The 24335-nt window shown below is 37.4% G+C and overlaps 3 protein-coding genes and 63 non-coding genes across 68 annotated transcripts; all 66 read left to right on the forward strand.

Annotated features, from left to right (window-relative positions):
* The first annotated feature begins 297 nt into the window (after positions 1-297).
* Positions 298-369, forward strand: Trnat-cgu (transfer RNA threonine (anticodon CGU)). The gene has a single exon. It is a non-coding gene; the product is annotated as a tRNA-Thr (tRNA).
* A 73-nt stretch (positions 370-442) lies between these two features.
* Positions 443-514, forward strand: Trnat-cgu (transfer RNA threonine (anticodon CGU)). Its single transcript has one exon. It is a non-coding gene; the product is annotated as a tRNA-Thr (tRNA).
* Positions 515-586: 72 nt separating this feature from the next.
* Positions 587-658, forward strand: Trnat-cgu (transfer RNA threonine (anticodon CGU)). The gene has a single exon. It is a non-coding gene; the product is annotated as a tRNA-Thr (tRNA).
* Positions 659-730: 72 nt separating this feature from the next.
* Positions 731-802, forward strand: Trnat-cgu (transfer RNA threonine (anticodon CGU)). Its single transcript has one exon. It is a non-coding gene; the product is annotated as a tRNA-Thr (tRNA).
* An 86-nt stretch (positions 803-888) lies between these two features.
* Trnat-cgu (transfer RNA threonine (anticodon CGU)) lies at positions 889-960 on the forward strand. Its single transcript has one exon. It is a non-coding gene; the product is annotated as a tRNA-Thr (tRNA).
* Positions 961-1046: 86 nt separating this feature from the next.
* Positions 1047-1118, forward strand: Trnat-cgu (transfer RNA threonine (anticodon CGU)). The gene has a single exon. It is a non-coding gene; the product is annotated as a tRNA-Thr (tRNA).
* A 71-nt stretch (positions 1119-1189) lies between these two features.
* On the forward strand, positions 1190-1261 carry Trnat-cgu (transfer RNA threonine (anticodon CGU)). Its single transcript has one exon. It is a non-coding gene; the product is annotated as a tRNA-Thr (tRNA).
* A 71-nt stretch (positions 1262-1332) lies between these two features.
* Positions 1333-1404, forward strand: Trnat-cgu (transfer RNA threonine (anticodon CGU)). Its single transcript has one exon. It is a non-coding gene; the product is annotated as a tRNA-Thr (tRNA).
* An 86-nt stretch (positions 1405-1490) lies between these two features.
* Positions 1491-1562, forward strand: Trnat-cgu (transfer RNA threonine (anticodon CGU)). Its single transcript has one exon. It is a non-coding gene; the product is annotated as a tRNA-Thr (tRNA).
* A 69-nt stretch (positions 1563-1631) lies between these two features.
* Positions 1632-1703, forward strand: Trnat-cgu (transfer RNA threonine (anticodon CGU)). The gene has a single exon. It is a non-coding gene; the product is annotated as a tRNA-Thr (tRNA).
* An 86-nt stretch (positions 1704-1789) lies between these two features.
* Positions 1790-1861, forward strand: Trnat-cgu (transfer RNA threonine (anticodon CGU)). Its single transcript has one exon. It is a non-coding gene; the product is annotated as a tRNA-Thr (tRNA).
* A 70-nt stretch (positions 1862-1931) lies between these two features.
* Trnat-cgu (transfer RNA threonine (anticodon CGU)) lies at positions 1932-2003 on the forward strand. The gene has a single exon. It is a non-coding gene; the product is annotated as a tRNA-Thr (tRNA).
* Positions 2004-2077: 74 nt separating this feature from the next.
* Trnat-cgu (transfer RNA threonine (anticodon CGU)) lies at positions 2078-2149 on the forward strand. Its single transcript has one exon. It is a non-coding gene; the product is annotated as a tRNA-Thr (tRNA).
* Positions 2150-2220: 71 nt separating this feature from the next.
* Positions 2221-2292, forward strand: Trnat-cgu (transfer RNA threonine (anticodon CGU)). The gene has a single exon. It is a non-coding gene; the product is annotated as a tRNA-Thr (tRNA).
* A 72-nt stretch (positions 2293-2364) lies between these two features.
* On the forward strand, positions 2365-2436 carry Trnat-cgu (transfer RNA threonine (anticodon CGU)). Its single transcript has one exon. It is a non-coding gene; the product is annotated as a tRNA-Thr (tRNA).
* A 70-nt stretch (positions 2437-2506) lies between these two features.
* Positions 2507-2578, forward strand: Trnat-cgu (transfer RNA threonine (anticodon CGU)). Its single transcript has one exon. It is a non-coding gene; the product is annotated as a tRNA-Thr (tRNA).
* Positions 2579-2667: 89 nt separating this feature from the next.
* Positions 2668-2739, forward strand: Trnat-cgu (transfer RNA threonine (anticodon CGU)). The gene has a single exon. It is a non-coding gene; the product is annotated as a tRNA-Thr (tRNA).
* Positions 2740-2809: 70 nt separating this feature from the next.
* Positions 2810-2881, forward strand: Trnat-cgu (transfer RNA threonine (anticodon CGU)). The gene has a single exon. It is a non-coding gene; the product is annotated as a tRNA-Thr (tRNA).
* An 84-nt stretch (positions 2882-2965) lies between these two features.
* On the forward strand, positions 2966-3037 carry Trnat-cgu (transfer RNA threonine (anticodon CGU)). Its single transcript has one exon. It is a non-coding gene; the product is annotated as a tRNA-Thr (tRNA).
* A 72-nt stretch (positions 3038-3109) lies between these two features.
* Trnat-cgu (transfer RNA threonine (anticodon CGU)) lies at positions 3110-3181 on the forward strand. The gene has a single exon. It is a non-coding gene; the product is annotated as a tRNA-Thr (tRNA).
* An 89-nt stretch (positions 3182-3270) lies between these two features.
* On the forward strand, positions 3271-3342 carry Trnat-cgu (transfer RNA threonine (anticodon CGU)). Its single transcript has one exon. It is a non-coding gene; the product is annotated as a tRNA-Thr (tRNA).
* A 72-nt stretch (positions 3343-3414) lies between these two features.
* Positions 3415-3486, forward strand: Trnat-cgu (transfer RNA threonine (anticodon CGU)). Its single transcript has one exon. It is a non-coding gene; the product is annotated as a tRNA-Thr (tRNA).
* Positions 3487-3561: 75 nt separating this feature from the next.
* Trnat-cgu (transfer RNA threonine (anticodon CGU)) lies at positions 3562-3633 on the forward strand. The gene has a single exon. It is a non-coding gene; the product is annotated as a tRNA-Thr (tRNA).
* A 72-nt stretch (positions 3634-3705) lies between these two features.
* On the forward strand, positions 3706-3777 carry Trnat-cgu (transfer RNA threonine (anticodon CGU)). Its single transcript has one exon. It is a non-coding gene; the product is annotated as a tRNA-Thr (tRNA).
* Positions 3778-3848: 71 nt separating this feature from the next.
* On the forward strand, positions 3849-3920 carry Trnat-cgu (transfer RNA threonine (anticodon CGU)). The gene has a single exon. It is a non-coding gene; the product is annotated as a tRNA-Thr (tRNA).
* Positions 3921-3991: 71 nt separating this feature from the next.
* Positions 3992-4063, forward strand: Trnat-cgu (transfer RNA threonine (anticodon CGU)). Its single transcript has one exon. It is a non-coding gene; the product is annotated as a tRNA-Thr (tRNA).
* Positions 4064-4149: 86 nt separating this feature from the next.
* Positions 4150-4221, forward strand: Trnat-cgu (transfer RNA threonine (anticodon CGU)). Its single transcript has one exon. It is a non-coding gene; the product is annotated as a tRNA-Thr (tRNA).
* Positions 4222-4290: 69 nt separating this feature from the next.
* Positions 4291-4362, forward strand: Trnat-cgu (transfer RNA threonine (anticodon CGU)). The gene has a single exon. It is a non-coding gene; the product is annotated as a tRNA-Thr (tRNA).
* An 86-nt stretch (positions 4363-4448) lies between these two features.
* Positions 4449-4520, forward strand: Trnat-cgu (transfer RNA threonine (anticodon CGU)). The gene has a single exon. It is a non-coding gene; the product is annotated as a tRNA-Thr (tRNA).
* Positions 4521-4591: 71 nt separating this feature from the next.
* Positions 4592-4663, forward strand: Trnat-cgu (transfer RNA threonine (anticodon CGU)). Its single transcript has one exon. It is a non-coding gene; the product is annotated as a tRNA-Thr (tRNA).
* Positions 4664-4736: 73 nt separating this feature from the next.
* On the forward strand, positions 4737-4808 carry Trnat-cgu (transfer RNA threonine (anticodon CGU)). The gene has a single exon. It is a non-coding gene; the product is annotated as a tRNA-Thr (tRNA).
* A 72-nt stretch (positions 4809-4880) lies between these two features.
* Trnat-cgu (transfer RNA threonine (anticodon CGU)) lies at positions 4881-4952 on the forward strand. Its single transcript has one exon. It is a non-coding gene; the product is annotated as a tRNA-Thr (tRNA).
* Positions 4953-5023: 71 nt separating this feature from the next.
* On the forward strand, positions 5024-5095 carry Trnat-cgu (transfer RNA threonine (anticodon CGU)). Its single transcript has one exon. It is a non-coding gene; the product is annotated as a tRNA-Thr (tRNA).
* A 71-nt stretch (positions 5096-5166) lies between these two features.
* On the forward strand, positions 5167-5238 carry Trnat-cgu (transfer RNA threonine (anticodon CGU)). The gene has a single exon. It is a non-coding gene; the product is annotated as a tRNA-Thr (tRNA).
* An 89-nt stretch (positions 5239-5327) lies between these two features.
* On the forward strand, positions 5328-5399 carry Trnat-cgu (transfer RNA threonine (anticodon CGU)). The gene has a single exon. It is a non-coding gene; the product is annotated as a tRNA-Thr (tRNA).
* An 86-nt stretch (positions 5400-5485) lies between these two features.
* Trnat-cgu (transfer RNA threonine (anticodon CGU)) lies at positions 5486-5557 on the forward strand. The gene has a single exon. It is a non-coding gene; the product is annotated as a tRNA-Thr (tRNA).
* A 72-nt stretch (positions 5558-5629) lies between these two features.
* Positions 5630-5701, forward strand: Trnat-cgu (transfer RNA threonine (anticodon CGU)). The gene has a single exon. It is a non-coding gene; the product is annotated as a tRNA-Thr (tRNA).
* Positions 5702-5774: 73 nt separating this feature from the next.
* On the forward strand, positions 5775-5846 carry Trnat-cgu (transfer RNA threonine (anticodon CGU)). The gene has a single exon. It is a non-coding gene; the product is annotated as a tRNA-Thr (tRNA).
* A 72-nt stretch (positions 5847-5918) lies between these two features.
* On the forward strand, positions 5919-5990 carry Trnat-cgu (transfer RNA threonine (anticodon CGU)). Its single transcript has one exon. It is a non-coding gene; the product is annotated as a tRNA-Thr (tRNA).
* Positions 5991-6060: 70 nt separating this feature from the next.
* On the forward strand, positions 6061-6132 carry Trnat-cgu (transfer RNA threonine (anticodon CGU)). The gene has a single exon. It is a non-coding gene; the product is annotated as a tRNA-Thr (tRNA).
* Positions 6133-6216: 84 nt separating this feature from the next.
* Trnat-cgu (transfer RNA threonine (anticodon CGU)) lies at positions 6217-6288 on the forward strand. Its single transcript has one exon. It is a non-coding gene; the product is annotated as a tRNA-Thr (tRNA).
* A 72-nt stretch (positions 6289-6360) lies between these two features.
* Trnat-cgu (transfer RNA threonine (anticodon CGU)) lies at positions 6361-6432 on the forward strand. Its single transcript has one exon. It is a non-coding gene; the product is annotated as a tRNA-Thr (tRNA).
* An 89-nt stretch (positions 6433-6521) lies between these two features.
* Positions 6522-6593, forward strand: Trnat-cgu (transfer RNA threonine (anticodon CGU)). The gene has a single exon. It is a non-coding gene; the product is annotated as a tRNA-Thr (tRNA).
* A 72-nt stretch (positions 6594-6665) lies between these two features.
* On the forward strand, positions 6666-6737 carry Trnat-cgu (transfer RNA threonine (anticodon CGU)). The gene has a single exon. It is a non-coding gene; the product is annotated as a tRNA-Thr (tRNA).
* A 75-nt stretch (positions 6738-6812) lies between these two features.
* Trnat-cgu (transfer RNA threonine (anticodon CGU)) lies at positions 6813-6884 on the forward strand. The gene has a single exon. It is a non-coding gene; the product is annotated as a tRNA-Thr (tRNA).
* Positions 6885-6956: 72 nt separating this feature from the next.
* Positions 6957-7028, forward strand: Trnat-cgu (transfer RNA threonine (anticodon CGU)). The gene has a single exon. It is a non-coding gene; the product is annotated as a tRNA-Thr (tRNA).
* Positions 7029-7099: 71 nt separating this feature from the next.
* On the forward strand, positions 7100-7171 carry Trnat-cgu (transfer RNA threonine (anticodon CGU)). The gene has a single exon. It is a non-coding gene; the product is annotated as a tRNA-Thr (tRNA).
* A 71-nt stretch (positions 7172-7242) lies between these two features.
* On the forward strand, positions 7243-7314 carry Trnat-cgu (transfer RNA threonine (anticodon CGU)). Its single transcript has one exon. It is a non-coding gene; the product is annotated as a tRNA-Thr (tRNA).
* An 86-nt stretch (positions 7315-7400) lies between these two features.
* On the forward strand, positions 7401-7472 carry Trnat-cgu (transfer RNA threonine (anticodon CGU)). The gene has a single exon. It is a non-coding gene; the product is annotated as a tRNA-Thr (tRNA).
* A 69-nt stretch (positions 7473-7541) lies between these two features.
* Trnat-cgu (transfer RNA threonine (anticodon CGU)) lies at positions 7542-7613 on the forward strand. Its single transcript has one exon. It is a non-coding gene; the product is annotated as a tRNA-Thr (tRNA).
* Positions 7614-7699: 86 nt separating this feature from the next.
* Trnat-cgu (transfer RNA threonine (anticodon CGU)) lies at positions 7700-7771 on the forward strand. The gene has a single exon. It is a non-coding gene; the product is annotated as a tRNA-Thr (tRNA).
* A 71-nt stretch (positions 7772-7842) lies between these two features.
* Positions 7843-7914, forward strand: Trnat-cgu (transfer RNA threonine (anticodon CGU)). The gene has a single exon. It is a non-coding gene; the product is annotated as a tRNA-Thr (tRNA).
* Positions 7915-7987: 73 nt separating this feature from the next.
* On the forward strand, positions 7988-8059 carry Trnat-cgu (transfer RNA threonine (anticodon CGU)). Its single transcript has one exon. It is a non-coding gene; the product is annotated as a tRNA-Thr (tRNA).
* Positions 8060-8131: 72 nt separating this feature from the next.
* On the forward strand, positions 8132-8203 carry Trnat-cgu (transfer RNA threonine (anticodon CGU)). Its single transcript has one exon. It is a non-coding gene; the product is annotated as a tRNA-Thr (tRNA).
* A 72-nt stretch (positions 8204-8275) lies between these two features.
* Positions 8276-8347, forward strand: Trnat-cgu (transfer RNA threonine (anticodon CGU)). Its single transcript has one exon. It is a non-coding gene; the product is annotated as a tRNA-Thr (tRNA).
* Positions 8348-8418: 71 nt separating this feature from the next.
* Trnat-cgu (transfer RNA threonine (anticodon CGU)) lies at positions 8419-8490 on the forward strand. The gene has a single exon. It is a non-coding gene; the product is annotated as a tRNA-Thr (tRNA).
* Positions 8491-8579: 89 nt separating this feature from the next.
* On the forward strand, positions 8580-8651 carry Trnat-cgu (transfer RNA threonine (anticodon CGU)). The gene has a single exon. It is a non-coding gene; the product is annotated as a tRNA-Thr (tRNA).
* Positions 8652-8737: 86 nt separating this feature from the next.
* On the forward strand, positions 8738-8809 carry Trnat-cgu (transfer RNA threonine (anticodon CGU)). Its single transcript has one exon. It is a non-coding gene; the product is annotated as a tRNA-Thr (tRNA).
* Positions 8810-8881: 72 nt separating this feature from the next.
* Positions 8882-8953, forward strand: Trnat-cgu (transfer RNA threonine (anticodon CGU)). Its single transcript has one exon. It is a non-coding gene; the product is annotated as a tRNA-Thr (tRNA).
* Positions 8954-9081: 128 nt separating this feature from the next.
* Positions 9082-9153, forward strand: Trnat-cgu (transfer RNA threonine (anticodon CGU)). Its single transcript has one exon. It is a non-coding gene; the product is annotated as a tRNA-Thr (tRNA).
* Positions 9154-9236: 83 nt separating this feature from the next.
* On the forward strand, positions 9237-9308 carry Trnat-cgu (transfer RNA threonine (anticodon CGU)). The gene has a single exon. It is a non-coding gene; the product is annotated as a tRNA-Thr (tRNA).
* Positions 9309-9388: 80 nt separating this feature from the next.
* Positions 9389-9467, forward strand: Trnat-cgu (transfer RNA threonine (anticodon CGU)). The gene has a single exon. It is a non-coding gene; the product is annotated as a tRNA-Thr (tRNA).
* Positions 9468-9535: 68 nt separating this feature from the next.
* On the forward strand, positions 9536-9607 carry Trnat-cgu (transfer RNA threonine (anticodon CGU)). The gene has a single exon. It is a non-coding gene; the product is annotated as a tRNA-Thr (tRNA).
* A 216-nt stretch (positions 9608-9823) lies between these two features.
* LOC149731600 (U3 small nucleolar RNA-associated protein 18 homolog) lies at positions 9824-11612 on the forward strand. Its single transcript, XM_089885274.1, has one exon. The coding sequence runs from the start codon at positions 9901-9903 to the stop codon at positions 11317-11319; it is 1419 nt and encodes a 472-aa protein (XP_089741400.1). The 5' UTR covers positions 9824-9900; the 3' UTR covers positions 11320-11612.
* Positions 11577-13373, forward strand: LOC149731601 (histone deacetylase 3-like). The gene has a single exon (XM_089885275.1). It carries the CDS (start codon positions 11678-11680, stop codon positions 12980-12982), a length of 1305 nt encoding a protein of 434 aa, XP_089741401.1. The 5' UTR covers positions 11577-11677; the 3' UTR covers positions 12983-13373.
* On the forward strand, positions 13347-24071 carry LOC149731602 (serine/threonine-protein kinase DCLK2-like). Of its 3 annotated transcripts, XM_089885273.1 has the most exons (16): positions 13347-13543; positions 13837-13936; positions 14923-15124; positions 15490-15614; positions 16124-16276; positions 16568-16690; positions 17150-17246; positions 18281-18468; positions 19082-19261; positions 20529-20648; positions 20946-21092; positions 21394-21527; positions 21878-22133; positions 22466-22603; positions 23101-23154; positions 23280-24071. In XM_089885273.1, the coding sequence occupies exons 1-15, from the start codon at positions 13473-13475 to the stop codon at positions 23113-23115; spliced, it is 2049 nt and encodes a 682-aa protein (XP_089741399.1). In that variant the 5' UTR covers positions 13347-13472; the 3' UTR covers positions 23116-23154; positions 23280-24071. The 3 variants fall into 3 exon arrangements, with proteins under 3 accessions (XP_089741399.1, XP_089741397.1, XP_089741398.1); XM_089885271.1 differs by lacking the exon at positions 23101-23154; XM_089885272.1 differs by lacking the exon at positions 23101-23154 and having other exon boundaries at positions 13840-13936.
* The last annotated feature ends 264 nt before the right edge of the window (positions 24072-24335 follow it).

Consider the following 24335-nt stretch of genomic DNA (forward strand, 5'->3'; position numbering starts at 1 on the left):
ATCACGACTTCCATAGACCGTTGTTAATTGTTTAAAACACTATCAAGACATTCAAATATTATGTTGTAATGGTGTCCCATCTTCCCCCACCCTACTGTATATTCACGGCGAACAAAAACCTATATGAAGTTGATGTTTGATGCTCATAGTATCTGTCACCAATTTCATATCTTAGTAGGCTGCCTGCCGTAGATGCTATATTAAACATTCTAGTTGAAATGTGTCCGTTTAGTTAACTGTTTTACCCTTAAAACCTTCGTCCTTCCAAGTTTTCTAACGTAGAGTTGTTAATTGTGAGCCTCTATAGCTCAGTGGTAGAGCACTGGTCTCGTAAACCAGGGGTCGTGAGTTCAATCCTCACTGGAGGCAAAGATTTTATTTGTTAAAATAAACTGTTTTTTTCTTTAATTCCGTTTTTGTTACGTAAAGTTGTTCAGCGTGAGCCTCTATAGCTCAGTGGTAGAGCACTGGTCTCGTAAACCAGGGGTCGTGAGTTCAATCCTCACTGGAGGCAAAGGTTTTATTTGTTAAAATAAACTGTTTTTCCATTAATTCCTTTTTTGTTACGTAAAGTTGTTCATCGTGAGCCTCTATAGTTCAGTGGTAGAGCACTGGTCTCGTAAACCAGGGGTCGTGAGTTCAATCCTCACTGGAGGCAAAGGTTTTATTTGTTAAAATAAACTGTTTTTCCATTAATTCCTTTTTTGTTACGTAAAGTTGTTCATCGTGAGCCTCTATAGCTCAGTGGTAGAGCACTGGTCTCGTAAACCAGGGGTCGTGAGTTCAATCCTCACTGGAGGCAAAGTTTATTTCATAAAAGTAAACTTGTTTAAAATTAGCTGTTTTTTCTTTAATTTTATTTTTGTTACGTAATGCCGTTCAGCGTGAGCCTCTATCGCTCAGTGGTAGAGCACTGGTCTCGTAAACTAAGGTTCGTGAGTTCAATCCTCACTGGAGGCAAAGTTTATTTCATAAAAGTAAACTTGTTTAAAATTAGCTGTTTTTTCTTTAATTTTATTTTTGTTACGTAATGCCGTTCAGCGTGAGCCTCTATAGTTCAGTGGTAGAGCACTGGTCTCGTAAACCAGGGGTCGTGAGTTCAAACCTCATTGGAGGCATTTTTTTATTTGTTAAAATAAACTGTTTTTCCATTAATTCCGTTTTTGTTACGTAAAGTTGTTCATCGTGAGCCTCTATAGCTCAGTGGTAGAGCACTGGTCTCGTAAACCAGGGTTCGTGAGTTCAAACCTCATTGGAAGCATTTTTTTATTTGTTAAAATAAACTGTTTTTCGATTAATTCCGTTTTTGTTACGTAAAGTTGTTCATCGTGAGCCTCTATAGCTCAGTGGTAGAGCACTGGTCTCGTAAACCAGGGGTCGTGAGTTCAATCCTCACTGGAGGCAAAGTTTATTTCATAAAAGTAAACTTGTTTAAAATTAGCTGTTTTTTCTTTAATTTTATTTTTGTTACGTAATGCCGTTCAGCGTGAGCCTCTATAGCTCAGTGGTAGAGCACTGGTCTCGTAAACTAAGGTTCGTGAGTTCAAACCTCATTGGAGGCATTTTTTATTTGTTAAAATAAACTGTTTTCCATTAATTCCGTTTTTGTTACGTAAAGTTGTTCATCGTGAGCCTCTATAGCTCAGTGGTAGAGCACTGGTCTCGTAAACCAGGGGTCGTGAGTTCAATCCTCACTGGAGGCAAAGTTTATTTCTTAAAAGTAAACTTGTTTAAAATTAGCTGTTTTTTCTTTAATTTTATTTTTGTTACGTTATGCCGTTCAGCGTGAGCCTCTATAGCTCAGTGGTAGAGCACTGGTCTCGTAAACCAGGGTTCGTGAGTTCAAACCTCATTGGAGGCATTTTTTATTTGTTAAAATAAACTGTTTTTCGATTAATTTCGTTTTTGTTACGTAAAGTTGTTCATCGTGAGCCTTTATAGCTCAGTGGTAGAGCACTGGTCTCGTAAACCAAGGATCGTGAGTTCAATCCTCGCTGGAGGCAAAGATTTTATTTGTTAAAATAAACTGTTTTTTTTCTTTAATTCCGTTTTTGTTACGTAAAGTTATTCATCGTGAGCCTCTATAGCTCAGTGGTAGAGCACTGGTCTCGTAAACCAGGGGCCGTGAGTTCAATCCTCACTGGAGGTAAAGGTTTTATTTGTTAAAATAAACTGTTTTTTTTTAATTCCGTTTTTGTTACGTAAAGTTGTTCAGCGGGAGCCTCTATAGCTCAGTGGTAGAGCACTGGTCTCGTAAACCAGGGGTCGTGAGTTCAATCCTCACTGGAGGCAAAGATTTTATTTGTTAAAATAAACTCTTTTTTTTTTAATTCCCTTTTTGTTACGTAAAGTTGTTCAGCGGGAGCCTCTATAGCTCAGTGGTAGAGCACTGGTCTCGTAAACCAGGGGTCGTGAGTTCAATCCTCACTGGAGGCAAAGGTTTTATTTGTTAAAATAAACTCTTTTTTTTAATTCCGTTTTTGTTACGTAAAGTTGTTCAGCGTGAGCCTCTATAGCTCAGTGGTAGAGCACTGGTCTCGTAAACCAGGGGTCGTGAGTTCAATCCTCACTGGAGGCAAATAAGTTTATTTTAATAAAATGAACTTGTTTTCCTAATTCTTCGGTCGCTGCACAATTTGTTGCGTAAAAAGTTGTTGTTCACCGTGAGCCTCTATAGCTCAGTGGTAGAGCACTGGTCTCGTAAACCAGGGGTCCTGAGTTCAATCCTCACTGAAGGCAAAGGTTTTATTTGTTAAAATAAACTCTTTTTTTTAATTCCGTTTTTGTTACGTAAAGTTGTTCAGCGTGAGCTTCTATAGCTCAGTGGTAGAGCAATGGTCTCGTAAACCAGGGTTCGTGAGTTCAATCCTCACTGGAGGCAAAGTTTATTTTATTAAAATAAACTTGTTTTCCTAATTCTTCCGTCGCTGCACAATTTGTTGCGTAAAGTTGTTGTTCACCGTGAGTCTCTACAGCTCAGTGGTAGAGCACTGGTCTCGTAAACCAGGGGTCGTGAGTTCAATCCTCATTGGAGGCAAAGGTTTTATTTGTTAAAATAAACTGTTTTTCCATTAATTCCGTTTTTATTACGTAAAGTTTTTCAGCGTCAGCCTCTATAGCTCAGTGGTAGAGCACTGGTCTCGTAAACCAGGGGTCGTGAGTTCAATCCTCACTGGAGGCAAATAAGTTTATTTTAATCAAATGAACTTGTTTTCCTAATTCTTCGGTCGCTGCACAATTTGTTGCGTAAAAAGTTGTTGTTCACCGTGAGCCTCTATAGCTCAGTGGTAGAGCACTGGTCTCGTAAACCAGGGGTCGTGAGTTCAATCCTCATTGGAGGCAAAGGTTTTATTTGTTAAAATAAAATGTTTTTTCTTTAATTTCATTTTTGTTACGTAAAGATGTTCACCGTGAGCGTCTATAGCTCAGTGGTAGAGCACTGGTCTCGTAAACCAGGGGTCGTGAGTTCAATCCTCACTGGAGGCAAAGGTTTTATTTGCTAAAATTAACTGTTTTTTTCTTTAATTTCATTTTTGTTACGTACAAAGTTGTTCAGCGTGAGCCTCTATAGCTCAGTGGTAGAGCACTGGTCTCGTAAACCAGGGGTCGTGATTTCAGTCCTCACTGGGGGCAAAGGTTTTATTTGCTAAAATAAACTGTTTTTTCTTTAATTCTGTTTTTGTTGCGTAAAGTTGTTCAGCGGGAGCCTCTATAGCTCAGTGGTAGAGCACTGGTCTCGTAAACCAGGGGTCGTGAGTTTAATCCTCACTGGAGGCAAAGGTTTTATTTGTTAAAATAAACTCTTTTTTTTTAATTCCGTTTTTGTTACGTAAAGATGTTCAGCGTGAGCCTCTATAGCTCAGTGGTAGAGCACTGGTCTCGTAAACCAGGGTTCGTGAGTTCAAACCTCATTGGAAGCATTTTTTTATTTGTTAAAATAAACTGTTTTTCGATTAATTCCGTTTTTGTTACGTAAAGTTGTTCATCGTGAGCCTCTATAGCTCAGTGGTAGAGCACTGGTCTCGTAAACCAGGGGTCGTGAGTTCAATCCTCACTGGAGGCAAAGTTTATTTCATAAAAGTAAACTTGTTTAAAATTAGCTGTTTTTTCTTTAATTTTATTTTTGTTACGTAATGCCGTTCAGCGTGAGCCTCTATAGCTCAGTGGTAGAGCACTGGTCTCGTAAACTAAGGTTCGTGAGTTCAAACCTCATTGGAGGCATTTTTTATTTGTTAAAATAAACTGTTTTCCATTAATTTCGTTTTTGTTACGTAAAGTTGTTCATCGTGAGCCTCTATAGCTCAGTGGTAGAGCACTGGTCTCGTAAACCAGGGGTCGTGAGTTCAATCCTCACTGGAGGCAAAGTTTATTTCATAAAAGTAAACTTGTTTAAAATTAGCTGTTTTTTCTTTAATTTTATTTTTGTTACGTTATGCCGTTCAGCGTGAGCCTCTATAGCTCAGTGGTAGAGCACTGGTCTCGTAAACCAGGGTTCGTGAGTTCAAACCTCATTGGAGGCATTTTTTTATTTGTTAAAATAAACTGTTTTTCGATTAATTTCGTTTTTGTTACGTAAAGTTGTTCATCGTGAGCCTCTATAGCTCAGTGGTAGAGCACTGGTCTCGTATACCAGGGATCGTGAGTTCAATCCTCGCTGGAGGCAAAGATTTTATTTGTTAAAATAAACTGTTTTTTTCTTTAATTCCGTTTTTGTTACGTAAAGTTATTCATCGTGAGCCTCTATAGCTCAGTGGTAGAGCACTGGTCTCGTAAACCAGGGGACGTGATTTCAATCCTCACTGGAGGTAAAGGTTTTATTTGTTAAAATAAACTGTTTTTTTTTTAATTCCGTTTTTGTTACGTAAAGTTGTTCAGCGGGAGCCTCTATAGCTCAGTGGTAGAGCACTGGTCTCGTAAACCAGGGGTCGTGAGTTCAATCCTCACTGGAGGCAAAGATTTTATTTGTTAAAATAAACTCTTTTTTTTTAATTCCGTTTTTGTTACGTAAAGTTGTTCAGCAGGAGCCTCTATAGCTCAGTGGTAGAGCACTGGTCTCGTAATCCAGGGGTCGTGAGTTCAATCCTCACTGGAGGCAAAGGTTTTATTTGTTAAAATAAACTCTTTTTTTTTAATTCCGTTTTTGTTACGTAAAGTTGTTCAGCGTGAGCCTCTATAGCTCAGTGGTAGAGCACTGGTCTCGTAAACCAGGGGTCGTGAGTTCAATCCTCACTGGAGGCAAATAAGTTTATTTTAATAAAATGAACTTGTTTTCCTAATTCTTCGGTCGCTGCACAATTTGTTGCGTAAAAAGTTGTTGTTCACCGTGAGCCTCTATAGCTCAGTGGTAGAGCACTGGTCTCGTAAACCAGGGGTCGTGAGTTCAATCCTCACTGGAGGCAAAGTTTATTTCATAAAAGTAAACTTGTTTAAAATTAGCTGTTTTTTCTTTAATTTTATTTTTGTTACGTAATGCCGTTCAGCGTGAGCCTCTATAGCTCAGTGGTAGAGCACTGGTCTCGTAAACTAAGGTTCGTGAGTTCAATCCTCACTGGAGGCAAAGGTTTTATTTGTTAAAATAAACTCTTTTTTTTTTAATTCCGTTTTTGTTACGTAAAGATGTTCAGCGTGAGCCTCTATAGCTCAGTGGTAGAGCACTGGTCTCGTATACCAGGGATCGTGAGTTCAATCCTCGCTGGAGGCAAAGATTTTATTTGTTAAAATAAACTGTTTTTTTCTTTAATTCCGTTTTTGTTACGTAAAGTTATTCATCGTGAGCCTCTATAGCTCAGTGGTAGAGCACTGGTCTCGTAAACCAGGGGACGTGATTTCAATCCTCACTGGAGGTAAAGGTTTTATTTGTTAAAATAAACTGTTTTTTTTTTAATTCCGTTTTTGTTACGTAAAGTTGTTCAGCGGGAGCCTCTATAGCTCAGTGGTAGAGCACTGGTCTCGTAAACCAGGGGTCCTGAGTTCAATCCTCACTGAAGGCAAAGGTTTTATTTGTTAAAATAAACTCTTTTTTTTAATTCCGTTTTTGTTACGTAAAGTTGTTCAGCGTGAGCTTCTATAGCTCAGTGGTAGAGCAATGGTCTCGTAAACCAGGGTTCGTGAGTTCAATCCTCACTGGAGGCAAAGTTTATTTTATTAAAATAAACTTGTTTTCCTAATTCTTCCGTCGCTGCACAATTTGTTGCGTAAAGTTGTTGTTCACCGTGAGTCTCTACAGCTCAGTGGTAGAGCACTGGTCTCGTAAACCAGGGGTCGTGAGTTCAATCCTCATTGGAGGCAAAGGTTTTATTTGTTAAAATAAACTGTTTTTCCATTAATTCCGTTTTTATTACGTAAAGTTTTTCAGCGTCAGCCTCTATAGCTCAGTGGTAGAGCACTGGTCTCGTAAACCAGGGGTCGTGAGTTCAATCCTCACTGGAGGCAAATAAGTTTATTTTAATCAAATGAACTTGTTTTCCTAATTCTTCGGTCGCTGCACAATTTGTTGCGTAAAAAGTTGTTGTTCACCGTGAGCCTCTATAGCTCAGTGGTAGAGCACTGGTCTCGTAAACCAGGGGTCGTGAGTTCAATCCTCATTGGAGGCAAAGGTTTTATTTGTTAAAATAAAATGTTTTTTCTTTAATTTCATTTTTGTTACGTAAAGATGTTCACCGTGAGCGTCTATAGCTCAGTGGTAGAGCACTGGTCTCGTAAACCAGGGGTCGTGAGTTCAATCCTCACTGGAGGCAAAGGTTTTATTTGCTAAAATTAACTGTTTTTTTCTTTAATTTCATTTTTGTTACGTACAAAGTTGTTCAGCGTGAGCCTCTATAGCTCAGTGGTAGAGCACTGGTCTCGTAAACCAGGGGTCGTGATTTCAGTCCTCACTGGGGGCAAAGGTTTTATTTGCTAAAATAAACTGTTTTTTCTTTAATTCTGTTTTTGTTGCGTAAAGTTGTTCAGCGGGAGCCTCTATAGCTCAGTGGTAGAGCACTGGTCTCGTAAACCAGGGGTCGTGAGTTTAATCCTCACTGGAGGCAAAGGTTTTATTTGTTAAAATAAACTCTTTTTTTTTAATTCCGTTTTTGTTACGTAAAGATGTTCAGCGTGAGCCTCTATAGCTCAGTGGTAGAGCACTGGTCTCGTAAACCAGGGTTCGTGAGTTCAAACCTCATTGGAAGCATTTTTTTATTTGTTAAAATAAACTGTTTTTCGATTAATTCCGTTTTTGTTACGTAAAGTTGTTCATCGTGAGCCTCTATAGCTCAGTGGTAGAGCACTGGTCTCGTAAACCAGGGGTCGTGAGTTCAATCCTCACTGGAGGCAAAGTTTATTTCATAAAAGTAAACTTGTTTAAAATTAGCTGTTTTTTCTTTAATTTTATTTTTGTTACGTAATGCCGTTCAGCGTGAGCCTCTATAGCTCAGTGGTAGAGCACTGGTCTCGTAAACTAAGGTTCGTGAGTTCAAACCTCATTGGAGGCATTTTTTATTTGTTAAAATAAACTGTTTTCCATTAATTTCGTTTTTGTTACGTAAAGTTGTTCATCGTGAGCCTCTATAGCTCAGTGGTAGAGCACTGGTCTCGTAAACCAGGGGTCGTGAGTTCAATCCTCACTGGAGGCAAAGTTTATTTCATAAAAGTAAACTTGTTTAAAATTAGCTGTTTTTTCTTTAATTTTATTTTTGTTACGTTATGCCGTTCAGCGTGAGCCTCTATAGCTCAGTGGTAGAGCACTGGTCTCGTAAACCAGGGTTCGTGAGTTCAAACCTCATTGGAGGCATTTTTTTATTTGTTAAAATAAACTGTTTTTCGATTAATTTCGTTTTTGTTACGTAAAGTTGTTCATCGTGAGCCTCTATAGCTCAGTGGTAGAGCACTGGTCTCGTATACCAGGGATCGTGAGTTCAATCCTCGCTGGAGGCAAAGATTTTATTTGTTAAAATAAACTGTTTTTTTCTTTAATTCCGTTTTTGTTACGTAAAGTTATTCATCGTGAGCCTCTATAGCTCAGTGGTAGAGCACTGGTCTCGTAAACCAGGGGACGTGATTTCAATCCTCACTGGAGGTAAAGGTTTTATTTGTTAAAATAAACTGTTTTTTTTTTAATTCCGTTTTTGTTACGTAAAGTTGTTCAGCGGGAGCCTCTATAGCTCAGTGGTAGAGCACTGGTCTCGTAAACCAGGGGTCGTGAGTTCAATCCTCACTGGAGGCAAAGATTTTATTTGTTAAAATAAACTCTTTTTTTTTTAATTCCGTTTTTGTTACGTAAAGTTGTTCAGCAGGAGCCTCTATAGCTCAGTGGTAGAGCACTGGTCTCGTAAACCAGGGGTCGTGAGTTCAATCCTCACTGGAGGCAAAGGTTTTATTTGTTAAAATAAACTCTTTTTTTTTAATTCCGTTTTTGTTACGTAAAGTTGTTCAGCGTGAGCCTCTATAGCTCAGTGGTAGAGCACTGGTCTCGTAAACCAGGGGTCGTGAGTTCAATCCTCACTGGAGGCAAATAAGTTTATTTTAATAAAATGAACTTGTTTTCCTAATTCTTCGGTCGCTGCACAATTTGTTGCGTAAAAAGTTGTTGTTCACCGTGAGCCTCTATAGCTCAGTGGTAGAGCACTGGTCTCGTAAACCAGGGGTCGTGAGTTCAATCCTCACTGGAGGCAAAGTTTATTTCATAAAAGTAAACTTGTTTAAAATTAGCTGTTTTTTCTTTAATTTTATTTTTGTTACGTAATGCCGTTCAGCGTGAGCCTCTATAGCTCAGTGGTAGAGCACTGGTCTCGTAAACTAAGGTTCGTGAGTTCAATCCTCACTGGAGGCAAAGGTTTTATTTGTTAAAATAAACTCTTTTTTTTTTAATTCCGTTTTTGTTACGTAAAGATGTTCAGCGTGAGCCTCTATAGCTCAGTGGTAGAGCACTGGTCTCGTAAACCAGGGGTCGTGAGTTCAATCCTCACTGTAGGTAAAGGTTTTATTTGTTAAAATAAACTGTTTTTTTTTTAAATTCCGTTTTTGTTACGTAAAGTTGTTCAGCGGGAGCCTCTATAGCTCAGTGGTAGAGCACTGGTCTCGTAACAAAGTTGTTCAGCGTGAACCTCTATAGCTCAGTGGTAGAGCACTGGTCTCGTAAACCAGGGGTCGTGAGTTCAATTCTCATTGGAGGCAAAGTTTTTTCATTAAAATAAACTTGTTTGCCTAATTCTTCTGTGGTTGCACATTTTGTTGCGTAAAGTTATAGTTCAACATGAGCCTCTATAGCTCAGTGGTAGAGCACTGGTCTCGTAAACCGGGGGTCGTGAGTCCAATCCTCACTGGGGGCAACGTTTCTCATTAAAATACTTGTTTTCCTAATTCTTCTGTCGTTGCACATTTTGTTGCGTAAAGTTGTTGTTCAACATGAGCCTCTATAGCTCAGTGGTAGAGCACTCAGCACTGGTCTCGTAAACCAGGGGTCGTGAGTTCAGTCCTCACTGGAGGCAAAGGTTTTATTTGTTAAAATAAACTTTTTTTTAATTCTGTTTTTGTTACGTAAAGTTGTTCTGCGTGAGCCTCTATAGCTCAGTGGTAGAGCACTGGTCTCGTAAATCAAGGGTCGCGAGTTCAATCCTCAGTGGAGGCGGTTTTTAGGGTTGAAATGTTTCAACAGTTCTCTGTGGTCGCATAACAGCGTACGCTATCTATGTTGTCCTGAATAAAATCAACGGTACTGTTGGTAAAATTCAAGAGACCACAGCTCTCAGGCAAATTTTGGTAAGATGGAAATCGTATTATATCTATGAGAGTTGAAGTCAATCATGCGTGACATTGGGTATGGACAGAAAAAAAAGTTTTGTTTTATTTTGTATAAAGTGCAAGCATTAACTTGTTTTTGTAACTTACAGATCATTACCTAAGAGTAAACTTACTGTCAATATGCTTAGAAGGGCAGGAAAGCGTGCATACACCTTTGAGGTTGGTAAGACAGAAGAAGAGAACACGAACATTAAAGTGGAACGAACCAGCGAAGATGAAGATGGCTCGGAAAAAGAGAACGACGTGTTAGAAACTGCAGTTTTTGGTGGTTTAGTTTCTGTTGAACCGACAAAGGAGGCGAAAGAGAATGAATCTGACGAAGAATCGGTTGAAGATTCTAGTCAAAACGCTTTATGGTCAGACGAAGACGACTTGGTTCCAGACACTGATACGTTGATTTATAATGCAAGTAAAAATAAAGATAAAGTTATATCAGCAAGACAGAAACAGTTCGAGAAAACAGTAGGGTCCACACCTACCTGGGCAAAAGCAGTAAATAAAAAGGAATCTAGCGAATATGTTACAATAACTGCTTCCAAGTATATTGCTGATTCCCATTCTACTTTGGAGCCAAGAACCATCAACTTAAGTAAATGTGTGGATCTAAACAAACAGCAAACATCATTGCAAAGATTGGAAGGGTGCGAGTTCCACAAAGATGCCCAGATTGCACTCACTGCTTCCCAGGATTGTAGACTCAATTTATTCCAAGTGGATGGCAAAACAAATGCAAAAATCCACAGTTTGTTTATGGATAAATATCCAATTCGTTGCGCTCATTTTCTGGCAAATGGAAGCGAAATACTTATGTCTTCCAATCTAAAGTGGCTGTATAGTTACGACCTAATTTCTGGGACTGTGCAGAAGATACCGTATATCAAAGGAATAAAGGACACCAAGTTCACCAACTTTAAAGTATCTCCTGATGGAAAACACTTGGTATTTCTTTCAAAGTTTGGCAAAATGCACCTGGTAGACGCAAGAACAAAAGAGGCAATTACAAGCTTTAAAATGAACGGAAGTGTTTCAGACATTGATTTTATGAGCGGTGGTGAGAAAATGCTTTCTATTGGAGATGAAGGAATTGTCTGTATTTGGGACATAAGGATGCAGAAAAGTGTTGGAATGTTCACAGATGAAGGATGTGTAAATGGAACAGCAATCGCTGCATCACAGAACAGTTCTTACTTCGCCTGTGGATCTTATAGCGGAATAGTAAACTTGTATGACGAGCAATGTCTCACAAAATCAACACCTCAAACACTCAAATCATTCATGAATCTACAGTCTCCAATTACAACTCTAAAGTTTAACTCAACTTCCGAAATTCTTGCAATGGCTTCAAATTACCAGCACAATGCTGTGAAACTTGTCCATACTGCGTCATTGACAGCTTTTACCAATTTTCCAGACTTTTCCGATAAATTTATCAAACTGCCACGTTTTGTTGACTTTTCAGCCAACAGCGGTTACATGCTTTTAGGAAATAGCCACGGCAGAGCTTATCTTTATCGGCTTAACCATTTTAAACGCTATTAATTTTTTTTTCTGTCTGAAAAGGAGTTGTTTTGTTTTACTGCCAATGTTTCAGTTCTTAAAACTATGTTGCAATAAGAATATGGTGTGCAAGCACGTATTTCAAACAAAATAAGACTTCATTGGTTATAGTTTTAAGATGTTTCTTTTGATTTAAGGTTGCCAATGTATTGCATTGTTCAGTTAGTTTTTCCACAAAATCGTTTAAAAACATTACAGTTTTTCATGTATGCTAATCACTGAATACCGCAAAAATATGTTGGTGTCTTATAACAACTGCCTCTTTTCATTGCAGATGATACTTGAACTAATTCAATAGAACTATAACTATTTTATTAAAACATCTGTACAAACAACAGCCATGTCTGAAGCAAGTAACAACAAAGTGGCTTACTTCTATGACATGGATGTTTCACGGTTCCACTATGGCCCTGGTCACCCCATGAAACCTCACCGTCTTGCCCTTACCCACACCCTTGTGTTGCACTATGGCCTTCACAACAAGATGCAAATGTTTAAGCCGTACCGCGCCACTAGCCACGACATGTGTAGATTTCACTCTGAAGATTACATCAATTTCCTTCAGCGAATAACACCTATGAATCTAGCTGGTTTCACGAAAAACCTAAAACTGTTTAATGTGGGTGATGACTGTCCTGTTTTCCCTGGTCTTTATGACTTTTGCTCCATGTACACTGGTGCCTCTTTGCAAGCAGCGACAATGCTTAATAATAAGAAAAGTGATATCGCTATAAACTGGTCAGGTGGTTTGCACCATGCTAAGAAGTATGAAGCATCTGGCTTCTGTTACGTGAATGATATCGTCATTGCAATTTTGGAACTTTTAAAGTATCACCCTAGAGTATTATACCTCGACATTGATGTACACCACGGTGATGGTGTCCAAGAGGCTTTTTATTTAACGGACCGTGTGATGACTGTATCCTTTCATAAGTATGGCAATTACTTTTTCCCAGGCACTGGCGACATGTATGAGATTGGAGCTGAGAGTGGCCGCTATTATTCATTAAATGTACCACTTAAGGATGGCATTAACGATCAGGCTTATCAGCAACTTCTTAAGCCTATTATGAAAGCTGTAATGCAGTCATACCAACCCACTTGCATTGTTATGCAGTGTGGTGCAGACTCCCTTGGCTGTGACAGACTTGGCTGCTTCAACCTGACCATAGACGGACATGGAGAATGCGTGAAGTTCATGAAAGAGTTTGGCGTCCCAATGATGGTCCTTGGCGGCGGTGGGTACACTGTACGCAATGTGGCCAGGTGCTGGACACATGAAACTTCTATCATAGTAGGTCAGGAAATTAATGACGAATTACCTTATAACGAATACTTTGAGTATTTTGGTCCTGACTACACTCTTAGACCGGACACAAGTCGAGGTATAGAAAACCAGAACACCAAGCAGTATCTTGATCAACTGCGACAGATGTGTCTTGAGAGTTTAAAGATGATCACTCATGCTCCGAGTGTTCAGATGCATGAGGTTCCTCCGGATCTGCTCTCCTTTGACAACTACGAGTCCCTCAGTGAGTTGGATGTGAGAGAGAGGCAAGAAGACGTGGATCAGAGGATTGAACCAGATAATGAGTTTTATGACGGCGAAAAAGACAATGATAAAGAAAGTGATGTCAGCATATGATGAAAAGCCAGCAGCTGGTTATGCTTTATTTAACAACTTCTAGTGGGAAGAGGTGGACAGAATAGTTAGAAGATGCCTTGAAATTGTAGTGGTGCCCATTTCCACTTTTGAAATATGACGAATTGGTGTTTTAGCACTGTTTTGGCATATGAAATTGGATGATTTGTTAAACATTGTTTTTCTTTCTGACACGTTTTTATAGGTCTATATATTACGTATTAACATTGTTATGGGCCAAAAGCTTTATTTTATTATATTTTTATTATGTTGTTTAGTCATGTCATTTCAATATGATCATTTAAAATCATATGTAATTATAGCCTTAATACTATCTATATGCAGAAGGTTTGCTTTTACTAATGCAACACTTCTTCTATTTCTCGCTTTACAGGTTGTAAGATACATGTTGCAGTAGTTATTGTTTGCAGTTTTTTGATACTTTCTTGTTATTTTTTGCGCTACCTTGATTTTGCTTGCTTAACATTGCAGTATGTTTCCCGACACTAATAATAGCAAACAAATGGCAGAACAATTTGGTGGGGAATCAAAAGGTCGAAGAAAGTAAGAGATTTGAAATTTTTCTAACTGTTTTTATTTATACATATCTTTATATCTATTTGAGTAAGGTTTTACTCAAGAATATGGGTTTTAGGCTAGTGGGTAGCTGTATAATGTAAACGTATTGTCTGATATTTAATTACATTATATATATGTACTTTTCAAACCACCTGTTGTATATAAATAAATATGTAAGCTGAAATATTGATTTAGAAATCTAAAATGATATGTGGCATTTTGCAATGGTTTTGGGCTATATTATACTTGAAAAGGTTTAACTTGGTTTTTCCTCACAGAAGTAGTGGCTTGTCCAGAAACCCTAGTTATGGCTCGCAGAACAATTTGTACAGGGCCAGATCCTTACAAAGAATCGCCGACGAAAAAAGAGCAAAAAAGGTAACACAAAATGTTCGTGCTTATTCATACCATGTTAATTTTTATTTTTTACGATATATAATGAGTTTATTCCAAATCCAAATAATGTATGGATACATATACATAGCATTTAGAAAAAATTGCAACTTTTTTCCAGCACAGTACAGAATGTTCATTAAAATCAAACTATTCAAATGACTTCCTTTGTTACAATGTTATCCATCATGATGTAACAATGTGTGTTGACAGTAAGCGGCCGTACTCAATTACCCAACCAGCTTAACTGAATGATCCTCACTCTCTTAAGAGACAAGCACTTATCTAACAAAGTATATCAATCTGAAAACTGATTTTTCCAAATTCTCCACTAATTTTATTAATATTATTTTAAACAAAATACAAATTAGCGCTAAAGAAACGCTGATAAAACTTGTGTAATTGTTTTTTTAATTTCTATCATATCCAAGGTACCTTGCATACAATATGTGCTTTGTAGGTGTACATTTTTGCACCACTGTCATAGCACTTGGCTTTAACCTCAAGGAATTGAAGAGTGTGGGTGAAAGTGCTTCACTATGTTGTATATAATCACTTGTTTAAGAGCCACTAGTGCACATTATCGTTATAAAGCAGTTTTGAATGTTTCTAGTTTGAGTGTTACAGATTAGGCCGAGGGTTAAATAGTTTTATAATGGTGAGTGTTTACTTGTGATATAGTTTACTTACATAAGTGCATACATTATCTGTACTTATGTTTTAGTGTAGGCTTACGACCTGAAGCGTAATTAAATTTTAATATATAAATATATATATATAATGTGTGTAATTAATTTGTAACCGTTTATATCATTCTTATTAAAGACACATATATTTATATATAAACAGAACACAGAGAATATGTATAAAAAAATAAGGATCGCGTCTGCTGTCTGTGTTCTAATAATTTTTGTGCATACTGCTTTGTAGAATATAGCCTATCCCCAATTACCCAATATTAATTTCTTCAGGTTCGGTTTTATCGAAATGGTGATAATTTTCACACCGGACTTGTGTACGCTGTTTCCACCACACGTTTCCGTACATTTGAAGCAATGCTTATTGATCTTACCAACCGTCTTGCTGATAAAGTACATCTGCCTCATGGTGTTAGGGTTGTGTTCTCTTTAGATGGGGCGCGGAAGATTGAAACTATACAAGAACTTGAACATGGTAAGTAAGCAGAATGTCAAGTTAGATCTGTACTGTAGTCTCAACTTTATTTTTTGCTGGGTAATGAGCCATTTTTGGCCTAAATCTTAATACACATGGTGTGTCACGCTGCATGACCTTGCCCATGTAGAATAGCACCTTAATTTATTTAAAATATTGAAAATAAAGAAAAAATTTATTTACAACATATATTAAAAATACAGTTTTCTTTTAACCAACTGTGCATCGTTTTTTCCCAATACATTGTTCTAAGTAAAGAAAAATCTATATTACAACAGATATTAAAAAATACACTTTTCTCAATGTGTGACCTACTGTATATACATTGTTTTCCCAGTACTTAAACAAGTTGTATTTTCCCCCAGGTGAAAGCTATGTATGTGCTTCATCAGACATGTTTAAACGTCTTGAATACGGACGTAACACCAACCCTAGCTGGTGTGTAAATGTTCGAACAGGTAGTTCTGCGTCACTTAGACTTCGACAACAAGTGAGTCGCTTATTTTTCACTTCAGTTGCTAAACCGACTCAGACTACACTTGCAAACATTAATTATTCAATACATAATATAAGCAGTCTGTTCAATTAGGTCATGCTAGTATTTCAATACACTTTATTAAAATGCTTACAGAATACAGCTAAACTGGTCACTGATTTAGATATGAGTGTTACTAGGAAATAAAATGGCTTTTAGGAGGTTAATAAACATAATAGAAGCATAAAGTAGTACACACAAAAAATTTTAAGTTGTTTATTACCTTGATTGTTAAGTGAATTGGCCAATGGGTCAATTGTGGCCTAAATATTAGGCCCCAGGACATGTGTATCACGCTGCAAGACCTCACCCACACAAAATAGAATAAGGAATTATTAATCAAAATGACACTTTCATAATATTGATTGAAAATTGCTAATCAACCTGAACTTTAACTTTGTCAATTTTGGACACTCTAACTGTGTTGTACTGTTTTATTGTTTTTGATTTTGTTTGATCCTCAGGAGAAAAACGGAGGATGGTTCATGGAGGACATGAGGAGCTGTGTGAGCCACGAGTCGCTCTGCAGGAATCTTCCCCTAGAGCGGGAGAGCCGGGACTTCATCAAACCAAAGCTCGTCACCATTATAAGGAGTGGAGTAAAGCCCCGAAAAGCGGTGTGTATAAAAATAATATTTTGAAATTTGAAATTGAAAACTGATTGGTATCTGAAAAATAAAAGAAAGGTAATATTTTTTCTTTAACCAAAACTTTAATTTATAGATATAATAAAATTTATTACAAAAACCTCAAAAAATTTAATAATATTATTAGCTTCAACTATAAAAATCACCTATAAAAATATATATATAATATAATAATAATGTGTAAATCTTCGATTTAAAGTTGAATTTGTAATATATATATAATTCTTTAGCTAAATAATTTAAAAATCTTTTTTTTCACAGGTTCGAATTCTGCTGAACAAGAAAACTGCTCATTCTTTGGAACAAGTATTAAATGATGTAACAAAAGCAATTAAGCTTGACACTGGTGCTGTGAGAAAGGTGTATACTCTGCAAGGCAAGCAGGTAACTATGATGCTATACCAGAAGCTGAGTTAAAACTGTCTTTATTTGCTTTAATTTAATCACATGTACTTTTTTTAATAATAATGTGCACCGGCCAATGTGTCCGCCAGTTTAGCGTAAAGAAAAGAACACAGAACCTTAGATTTTTGAGATTTTTTGAAGCTTGTTTTTCAATCTGAAATTGATTTTTTAAGCTCCAAGTACGAGGCATAGTTTGTACAGCTGTCACAAAGCATTACGTCTTATTAGTCTTATTTAAAACCTTCTTCATCTAATACTATTGACTTGTTTTAGCTGATTTTAAATATTGCATATTTTCCCTATTATTATCCACTATTGAGCCTTTAAAAAGTGTAGTGTATTCTAAGCTACAAAATGTAATTCTGTTTTTATCACTCAAATATAAAAATTTCCGACGCTTGCGTATTTTTTACATCATGACGTTTTCTTATATACCAGGTTCAAAGTCTGCAAGATTTCTTCGGTAACGACGATATATTCATCGCATATGGACACGAGAAACTTTCCCAAGATGATTTTGACATTGATGCAGATGGTATGCAGTTTTACATATTATTAATATTATCAATATAGCAGATAAAGATGTTTAAAAAATAAAGTGAATGTGGTAAAAAATATTATACATACATACTTTTAAAAAAAATCGTTTTTACTTTTTTCTAATTTTTAAATATTATGATTTCTATTTACATCTAAAGCTATAGTAGAAAATTTGAATCGAATTCTAAAATTAGGTTTACTATGATTTTAACATATGGTCCAATGTCTATACAGAACTGCTGTTCCTATAAATAAAGCTTTGTATTTTTCAAAATATGCATAATTAATGTATTCCTGCAATCCCAAGAGTTGTAAAATTATTGCGTGCAAAATGTGGCTCACGTAGTCCAGACATATAGGCTTATGACTTAATAGGCCTTGTGTATGGCAGGGTGTACCGTTGTAAGGCATAAGTGTTAGTTGTCGTTTTGCGACGGGAACTCCGCTCTAGGTCGAATCTGTCGCGTTTTTGGCTCTTAAATAATTTACAAGTCTTTCAGCCTGCTGCTCTGTTTAAATGTGACGCCCGTCCTGTTCATTCCATTAATGCTCGATTCTTATTGATTTTACGCCGCTGGTGACTTAAAATGGGTGAATTTCCAATTTCCTTGCATAAGCCAGCTGTGGTAGTTAATTCACGCGTTCAAGGCCGATTTTAAAAACAACCGTTTTATGTGTATGGTGTTTACTATTACCCCAACTTTATTAAAAGTACATTCACTTTGTAAAACATCATGCGTGTAGGTGTAGGTATACTACCTAAACAGCAGTGCCTTGAGTCATGACCACTGTGACCGACACATATAGTATCACTGTGGTGTAAGATGTGATATACCGTTATCACATATATCTCATATTTGCGACTCCTAGCGTGTTTATTTAAACTAACAACACTCCTTTAAAGTCGTAAGGATACGGTTATATAGTTCTTAAAATGTTCTGTTTACTACAAAATAGGACTATAGAAAAAGGAAATAGCGTCCCATTTTACCCCACCCCACTGTATTACTTCCGTCCTTTTATCTGCAGAAGCGAAATTCATTCGCCCTTATTCATCACAAACTGCCCGTACGCCTCGTGTTACATTACAAAGAAAAGGCAGCGCCCGTCTCAACCGAACCGCGGATTTTCCAACATCGCCACAAGGCAAGGCCGCACCTCGTCGGGCACAATCACTACGGATCTCACCCACGCATCATAAGAAACCGCTGTCCTTGGTATGTATAATGCCGCCGACTAAATATGCAGTTCATGGGCAAAATTACAAAAAATGCTGTGACTGAATATGCATATTCGAATAAATTGCCAATAATGCTGGCAACTTTACTAAATATGCAGCTAATGCACAAAAATTGCCAAAAACACTGACAATTTAATATGCAGCTCATGGGCAAAAATTATCACTTTCTCAAGAGCTGCAGCTTCTGGCCACGGCCTACTAGAGATATTTCTCTAGCATAGACCGAGGTTTGACGTACACAATTCTATGTATAGTACGACAATGCATGCTTCTTAAAGGAGTTTTTATATATACATAATAATTGAAATTGCAATAGTTTGTGTTAAAGTTAGTTAATCTTTCACACCGAAGTTTTATAAATGTATGAGTAAAATTTATTCCGTCTCTTCACTGTAACGAAGATCGGAAAAGTTTACAAGAGCAAACTACGAGTAGCAACGATAAAACAAAGTATGTTTATGCATGAAACAGAAAAAATAACATATACTGGTGTTGTTACTAAAATATACGGTCGCCCGAAAAACAATAAACTATTCTTTGGTCGATATTGAATAATCTGCATAACTTTACCCTCTTGTTTCCCTATACAGCATAGCGGCAGTATGCTGGAAATGGACACGTCGCCTTACCCGCAGCAAATCCATGAACGTTACGAAGTTGCTGAGATAATTGGTGATGGAAACTTCGCTGTTGTACGTGAATGCGTGGAAAGATCGACCGGACGTAAATTCGCACTCAAGATTATAGACAAAGCGAAATGTGTCGGCAAGGTGACGGTTTTCAGCTATTTTAAATATAGTATTGTTAGATTTATTATGTTTTATTTCATCTATTGGCCCAGTTGATAGTAAACAAAGAATAATTATAAAAGTATGTATCCGTAGTCGACTCTAAAACAGCGTTGTTAACTGTTCAAAACAAGATAGGAAAATATGGGATTTAGGTGCTAAGGGTATCCCATCTTACTCCACAGTACTATATTACCGTTATTGTAACGTTAAAATCTGGTTAACTGGAAAATCATACTTTTAACTGTCCGTTTCTGTTACAAAATTTAGCTTGTAAAATGTATAGTTTTTTCAATGCTATTTTCAATGTTGTAGCTATATGACAAACGTGACCGTTCTACATTGTACACGCTTATTTAGGCATATGTTTATTATATACTTAAACGACTAAAGTATAAACCAATATTATTCTTATTGTAATCGAATTAATTCAAGTCCAGCCGTCATGGGTAGAGTTATCCCATAGGGATTAATTCTTCATTAACTTATTTATTATAACAAGAATCCCACGAGTGCATGCAGTATGTTGTATAATCTGTTTACCATATGCTGTATTATCATGCACATCATGTGACCGTATGCTGATAATGCAATGTGTTCAATCTTAATTTAGGCTTTTAAAAATACCATTAAGACTCTCAATAGGTTTTGTTTAATGTAGAATTGCCATGTGGTATTTCGACTATAATGGATAGCCTTGCCTATAATTAACACGTTTTGAAATTTATGTTATTCCGTTTTTAGCATGTCTGTCTTTTTAAAAGAATGTTTATTATAAAGCTTTAGCGGTAAAAGTTTTTAGGTGTAGTTAAATGATAAAATATCATGAATATAGCTTGAACACCCTAGATGGTTTTGTTACTTGCGTTATGTAACCTACACCTTATGCTTGTAGCCACACCATGGCTCAGACAGCAGTGGTTAGCGCGCCTGTTTCTAACCGAGAGGTTATGGATTTTAAGCATGTCGCTGCTACCATTGTGGGTAATTGCTCTTACCCAATTGTCCTTTATTTGTTGTCTAAGTTGTAAGCTATACATTACAAAGGAATAAATAAATACATATACAAACTGAGCGGGAACGACGTGTATATAGGCCGTGTTATAAATACGGTGCCCCGCCACGCCAGGATTAATCAAGTTTATTCAATCACTTTTTACGAGTTGTATGAAACTACAAAGTATGAAACTTGTGTCCACAAGTAATCCGCTTAGCTGTTAACAGTGACATTGGTATTTACCATTTACAGGAATACATGATTTTCAATGAGGTTTCCATCTTACGTCGTGTGAAACATCCGAACGTGGTTCGTCTTCTGCAGGATTTCGATCTGAAGTCGGAGATCTATTTGGTTATGGAGCTAGTCAACGTTAGTGAGCTTTAAGTTTGGTGTTTTGAGTTTCTGGTTCTAGTTTTCGAACCATAGGATTCTCTCTGTCATTTCTATTTGCTATCTTAAGCAACTGTTTTGTAATGGATATTTTGTATGTTTTTTTGCACATTCTGCTTTTGTTTCTGCGGATTTTGAAAATTTTTTTGTGCGTTGTTATTACATCTGGATAATCAGTACTTATTCCTAAGTAGTCAGATGATGCTAATGACATTAGTCTATTACAGCCTAGTTATCGTATTGCGTGATATTACTAATATTTTATACCACACACAGGGTGGGGACTTGTTTGGTGCAATTTCTTCAGCATCCCGATACACGGAGAGAGATGCGAGTGGTATGCTGCATAACTTGGCCAGCGCACTTGCTCATTTGCATAAACTGCGGATCGTTCACCGCGACATTAAGCCTGAGAATCTACTGGTAAGCAAAATCACATGCGTAAATTTAACGACAGTTGTTATAACATGGATGTTCTGTTTCATACACCTCGTGGACGTTTACGAGTTACAACGTATGCAACTTTGGGGGTGATTGTTTTTCAGTATGTTCGACAATTTAGACAACCCATCAGTGACTACTGGGTTAGAGCAATTGTCGTTAAATGTCTTGTCCAGGGATACATAAGCCTACAAAGGTAGCAGCGACGAGCCTAAGATACAATGGTTCTTTTAAGTGTTTTTATGCTGTTGTAAACTTAAAATTTTGTGTTTTTTTAATTTAGGTTTGCGAGTATGAAGACGGCAGCAAAGCATTGAAACTTGCCGACTTTGGTCTCGCAACCACAGTCACTGGACCATTATACACAGTGTGTGGGACACCTACTTATGTTGCACCCGAAGTCATAGCACAAACTGGGTGGGTTATGCTACAGAATTTACGTACAATCTGTAAGAAGGTTTTTACATAATGCTTGCGAGACAATGCATTTTGCATTGCAGAACGATTTTTTTGCGTATTTTTAGTTAAAGCATATTTTATTCATAGAACGTATTATGTTTGATGAATAATACTTTACTCATATATCACCCAAACATTCGCTTTTTTGTTGAGTGTATGTTACTACGTATTTCGAATTTATAAGACGAACCTGACCGCTGGTACTTGACCTATACGCAACAAAGCGACTTGATTGGTTATGAACGTGGATAGCTGCGTACCACTTTATATATTAGAGATTGCCAACTGTTTAACACCCCACCACGCAGGTATGGTGTAAAAGTCGACGTGTGGGCAGCTGGTGTCATAATTTACATTCTTCTGTGTGGTTTTCCTCCTTTTCGATCTGAGGCAAACCACCAAGAAAAAATTTTCGACGCCATCTTGGCCGGGGAGCTCGACTTTCCACCAGAGCATTGGAAACATATTTCAGAATCAGCTTGCCAGTTAATCAGAGCTACTCTGCATATGAACCCCAAGCTTCGATTCTCAGCTGAGCAGATTCTACGACACCCATGGGTTGCAGTAAGCGTTTGTTTTTACCACCGAGTTTTCGTTATTTAGCTAGCGCCGTGGCATCAGTAGTCCGCGCGCCTCTAAGTCGAAGGTGACGGGTTCAAGTCGTCGTTGCTGTCATTGTTGCGTATATGTCCGTGGACAAGACACTTAACGACAATTATTTCAACCTAGTGATCACTAATGAAGTATCTATTATTTCAGCCATACACAAAAAAAACCAAAGCTACACTACGTGGTAACTCGTAAGCGGGCATGGAGTGTATGAAACAGGACAACCGTATTGTAACAATTGCCCCGCCATGCGAAAGTAAACAAGTTACATTCATCCATTTTTTCAGGAAGACACTGCGTTGGACAGGGACATGAAAAAAGCTGTGTCCAACAAATTGTTGACTTTCCATCCAACTTCACCTGATGAACTTTCACCAACTAAAGAACGAAAGAAGAGAGTTAACCTCGGTGGTCGAGTATTAGCTGTGAGTGACGAATCACACTGTATATTCAGTAATCTTTGTCTTGCAAAGGGCTTAGTAGCTTTTATGCTGATCTTTTTCCAATTACTGAAAATTTCATAGTGTATAGTATAGTGGGGGAGATGGGACAACTTCTCTTTTTGTTTTCTCGGGCCATTCGGTAGTAAACAAAGAAAATTCAAAGAATTTTAAAACCATATCCTCACGACATCCATAGATCGTTGTTAATTGTTTAAAACACGATTAAGATATTTGGATAATATGTGCTAAAGGTGTCCCATCTTTCCCCATCCTACTATATATATATATTGTTAATTTGTTATACATCCTACTTTTCCCTTTGTAAGACAAAGTTGTCCCTCTAGTTTCATCTGGCCCATGCTCAAATTGTCGTTGTAGCAGCTTTGTGTCGTATATGTTTCCGTGTAATGTAAAGGTGGCCGCTTTGTAATGTATTGCATCTGTTTTCGCTCGTTTTATGCGCCAGATTTATGTTGCAGAACTATGCAAGATGACCGAAAAAGTAAGGTAGAGCACGTAGAACGTGTTAAAAGGTACCGTGATGTGTTTATTTACCAGCAGTGTTGCATGTTCATGTAGCTTTACGTATATTTCATCACTCTTAACTTTATACACCTTTTGAACCGTTGTTTTAGTTGCAATTTTTTGTATGTTTCAGCTCACTGCTTTAGATAAGAACGACCGCATGATGGCGTCATTGCAGCCAACGGCGTCCGATGATGCGCCACAAGAGGGTGCTGGCCTCAACGACGATTGCCCCATTTCCCCGGAGTACGATTCCCCAGACGCGTTTTAAAATACCACCTTTTCTTTATCCTATCACAGCTTAACCCAAAACTAACGCAACAACGCCTTCACAACATGACATAACAGCATAGCCGCCGTGGATCTAAATGCCTTCGCCCGAGCTGAATAAGACGTATATCTTAGGAATTAAAAGCCTACATTATGACTGCTACTTTCATATATCGCTTTCCGCCTGCGCAAGCAATTCGTTTTTTATTTTTTCGTAACTGTGATGTTGTACCGTTTTCAGTATTCGTTCCTCGTATAAGCATACCGTGACCACTGTTGTTTAATAGTTGTATGTAAAGACATCTAGTTGCTCTCGCATTGCACATATTTTCTTACGCGTCTGTACTACGAACAACATACCTTCTTTAGATGCTACCCAAGCCTTCATTTTTTAGAACAAACGAGATGCTAAATTATATAGCATATGCATCCTTTTTGCTTTAGACTGCCCTTAGTTTTTGTTCGATGCATGACACAACTAGTTGTATTCGCCATATATAGTCATTGTTTCGCTTAAATTAGTCGTTGTGCTAGTATATCTCTTTAGTATCTACGTAATTGGTCCGAGTTTGACTTCATACGTTTATCATGCATGGAGATTTAATTTCTTGTACTTTGCGAGTAACAAATAAATAACAGCATTGGCATCTTTAAACTGAAGTGTTTTGGTTTTAAACATTAAACGGTAAGACTGGTACAATATACTTTATCAATTTTGTACGCACCATGTTTGGTTTCTGTCTACCAGAGTGCCTACAAATATTTATATACGGACAGATGTCTGCGAGTAAAATCGTACGCGATAGGATTTTTTATTTTACAAAATTTATTTGTTGTTACTAAAAAAGTATCTTTATTGGATAAATTACAATATTACCAAAAATTACCACGAACTGTCGTAATAGAAACCAATACTGAC

This window comes from Ciona robusta, chromosome 9 (assembly GCF_009617815.1).
Source record: "Ciona robusta chromosome 9, ASM961781v2".
NCBI lineage: Eukaryota > Metazoa > Chordata > Ascidiacea > Phlebobranchia > Cionidae > Ciona > Ciona robusta.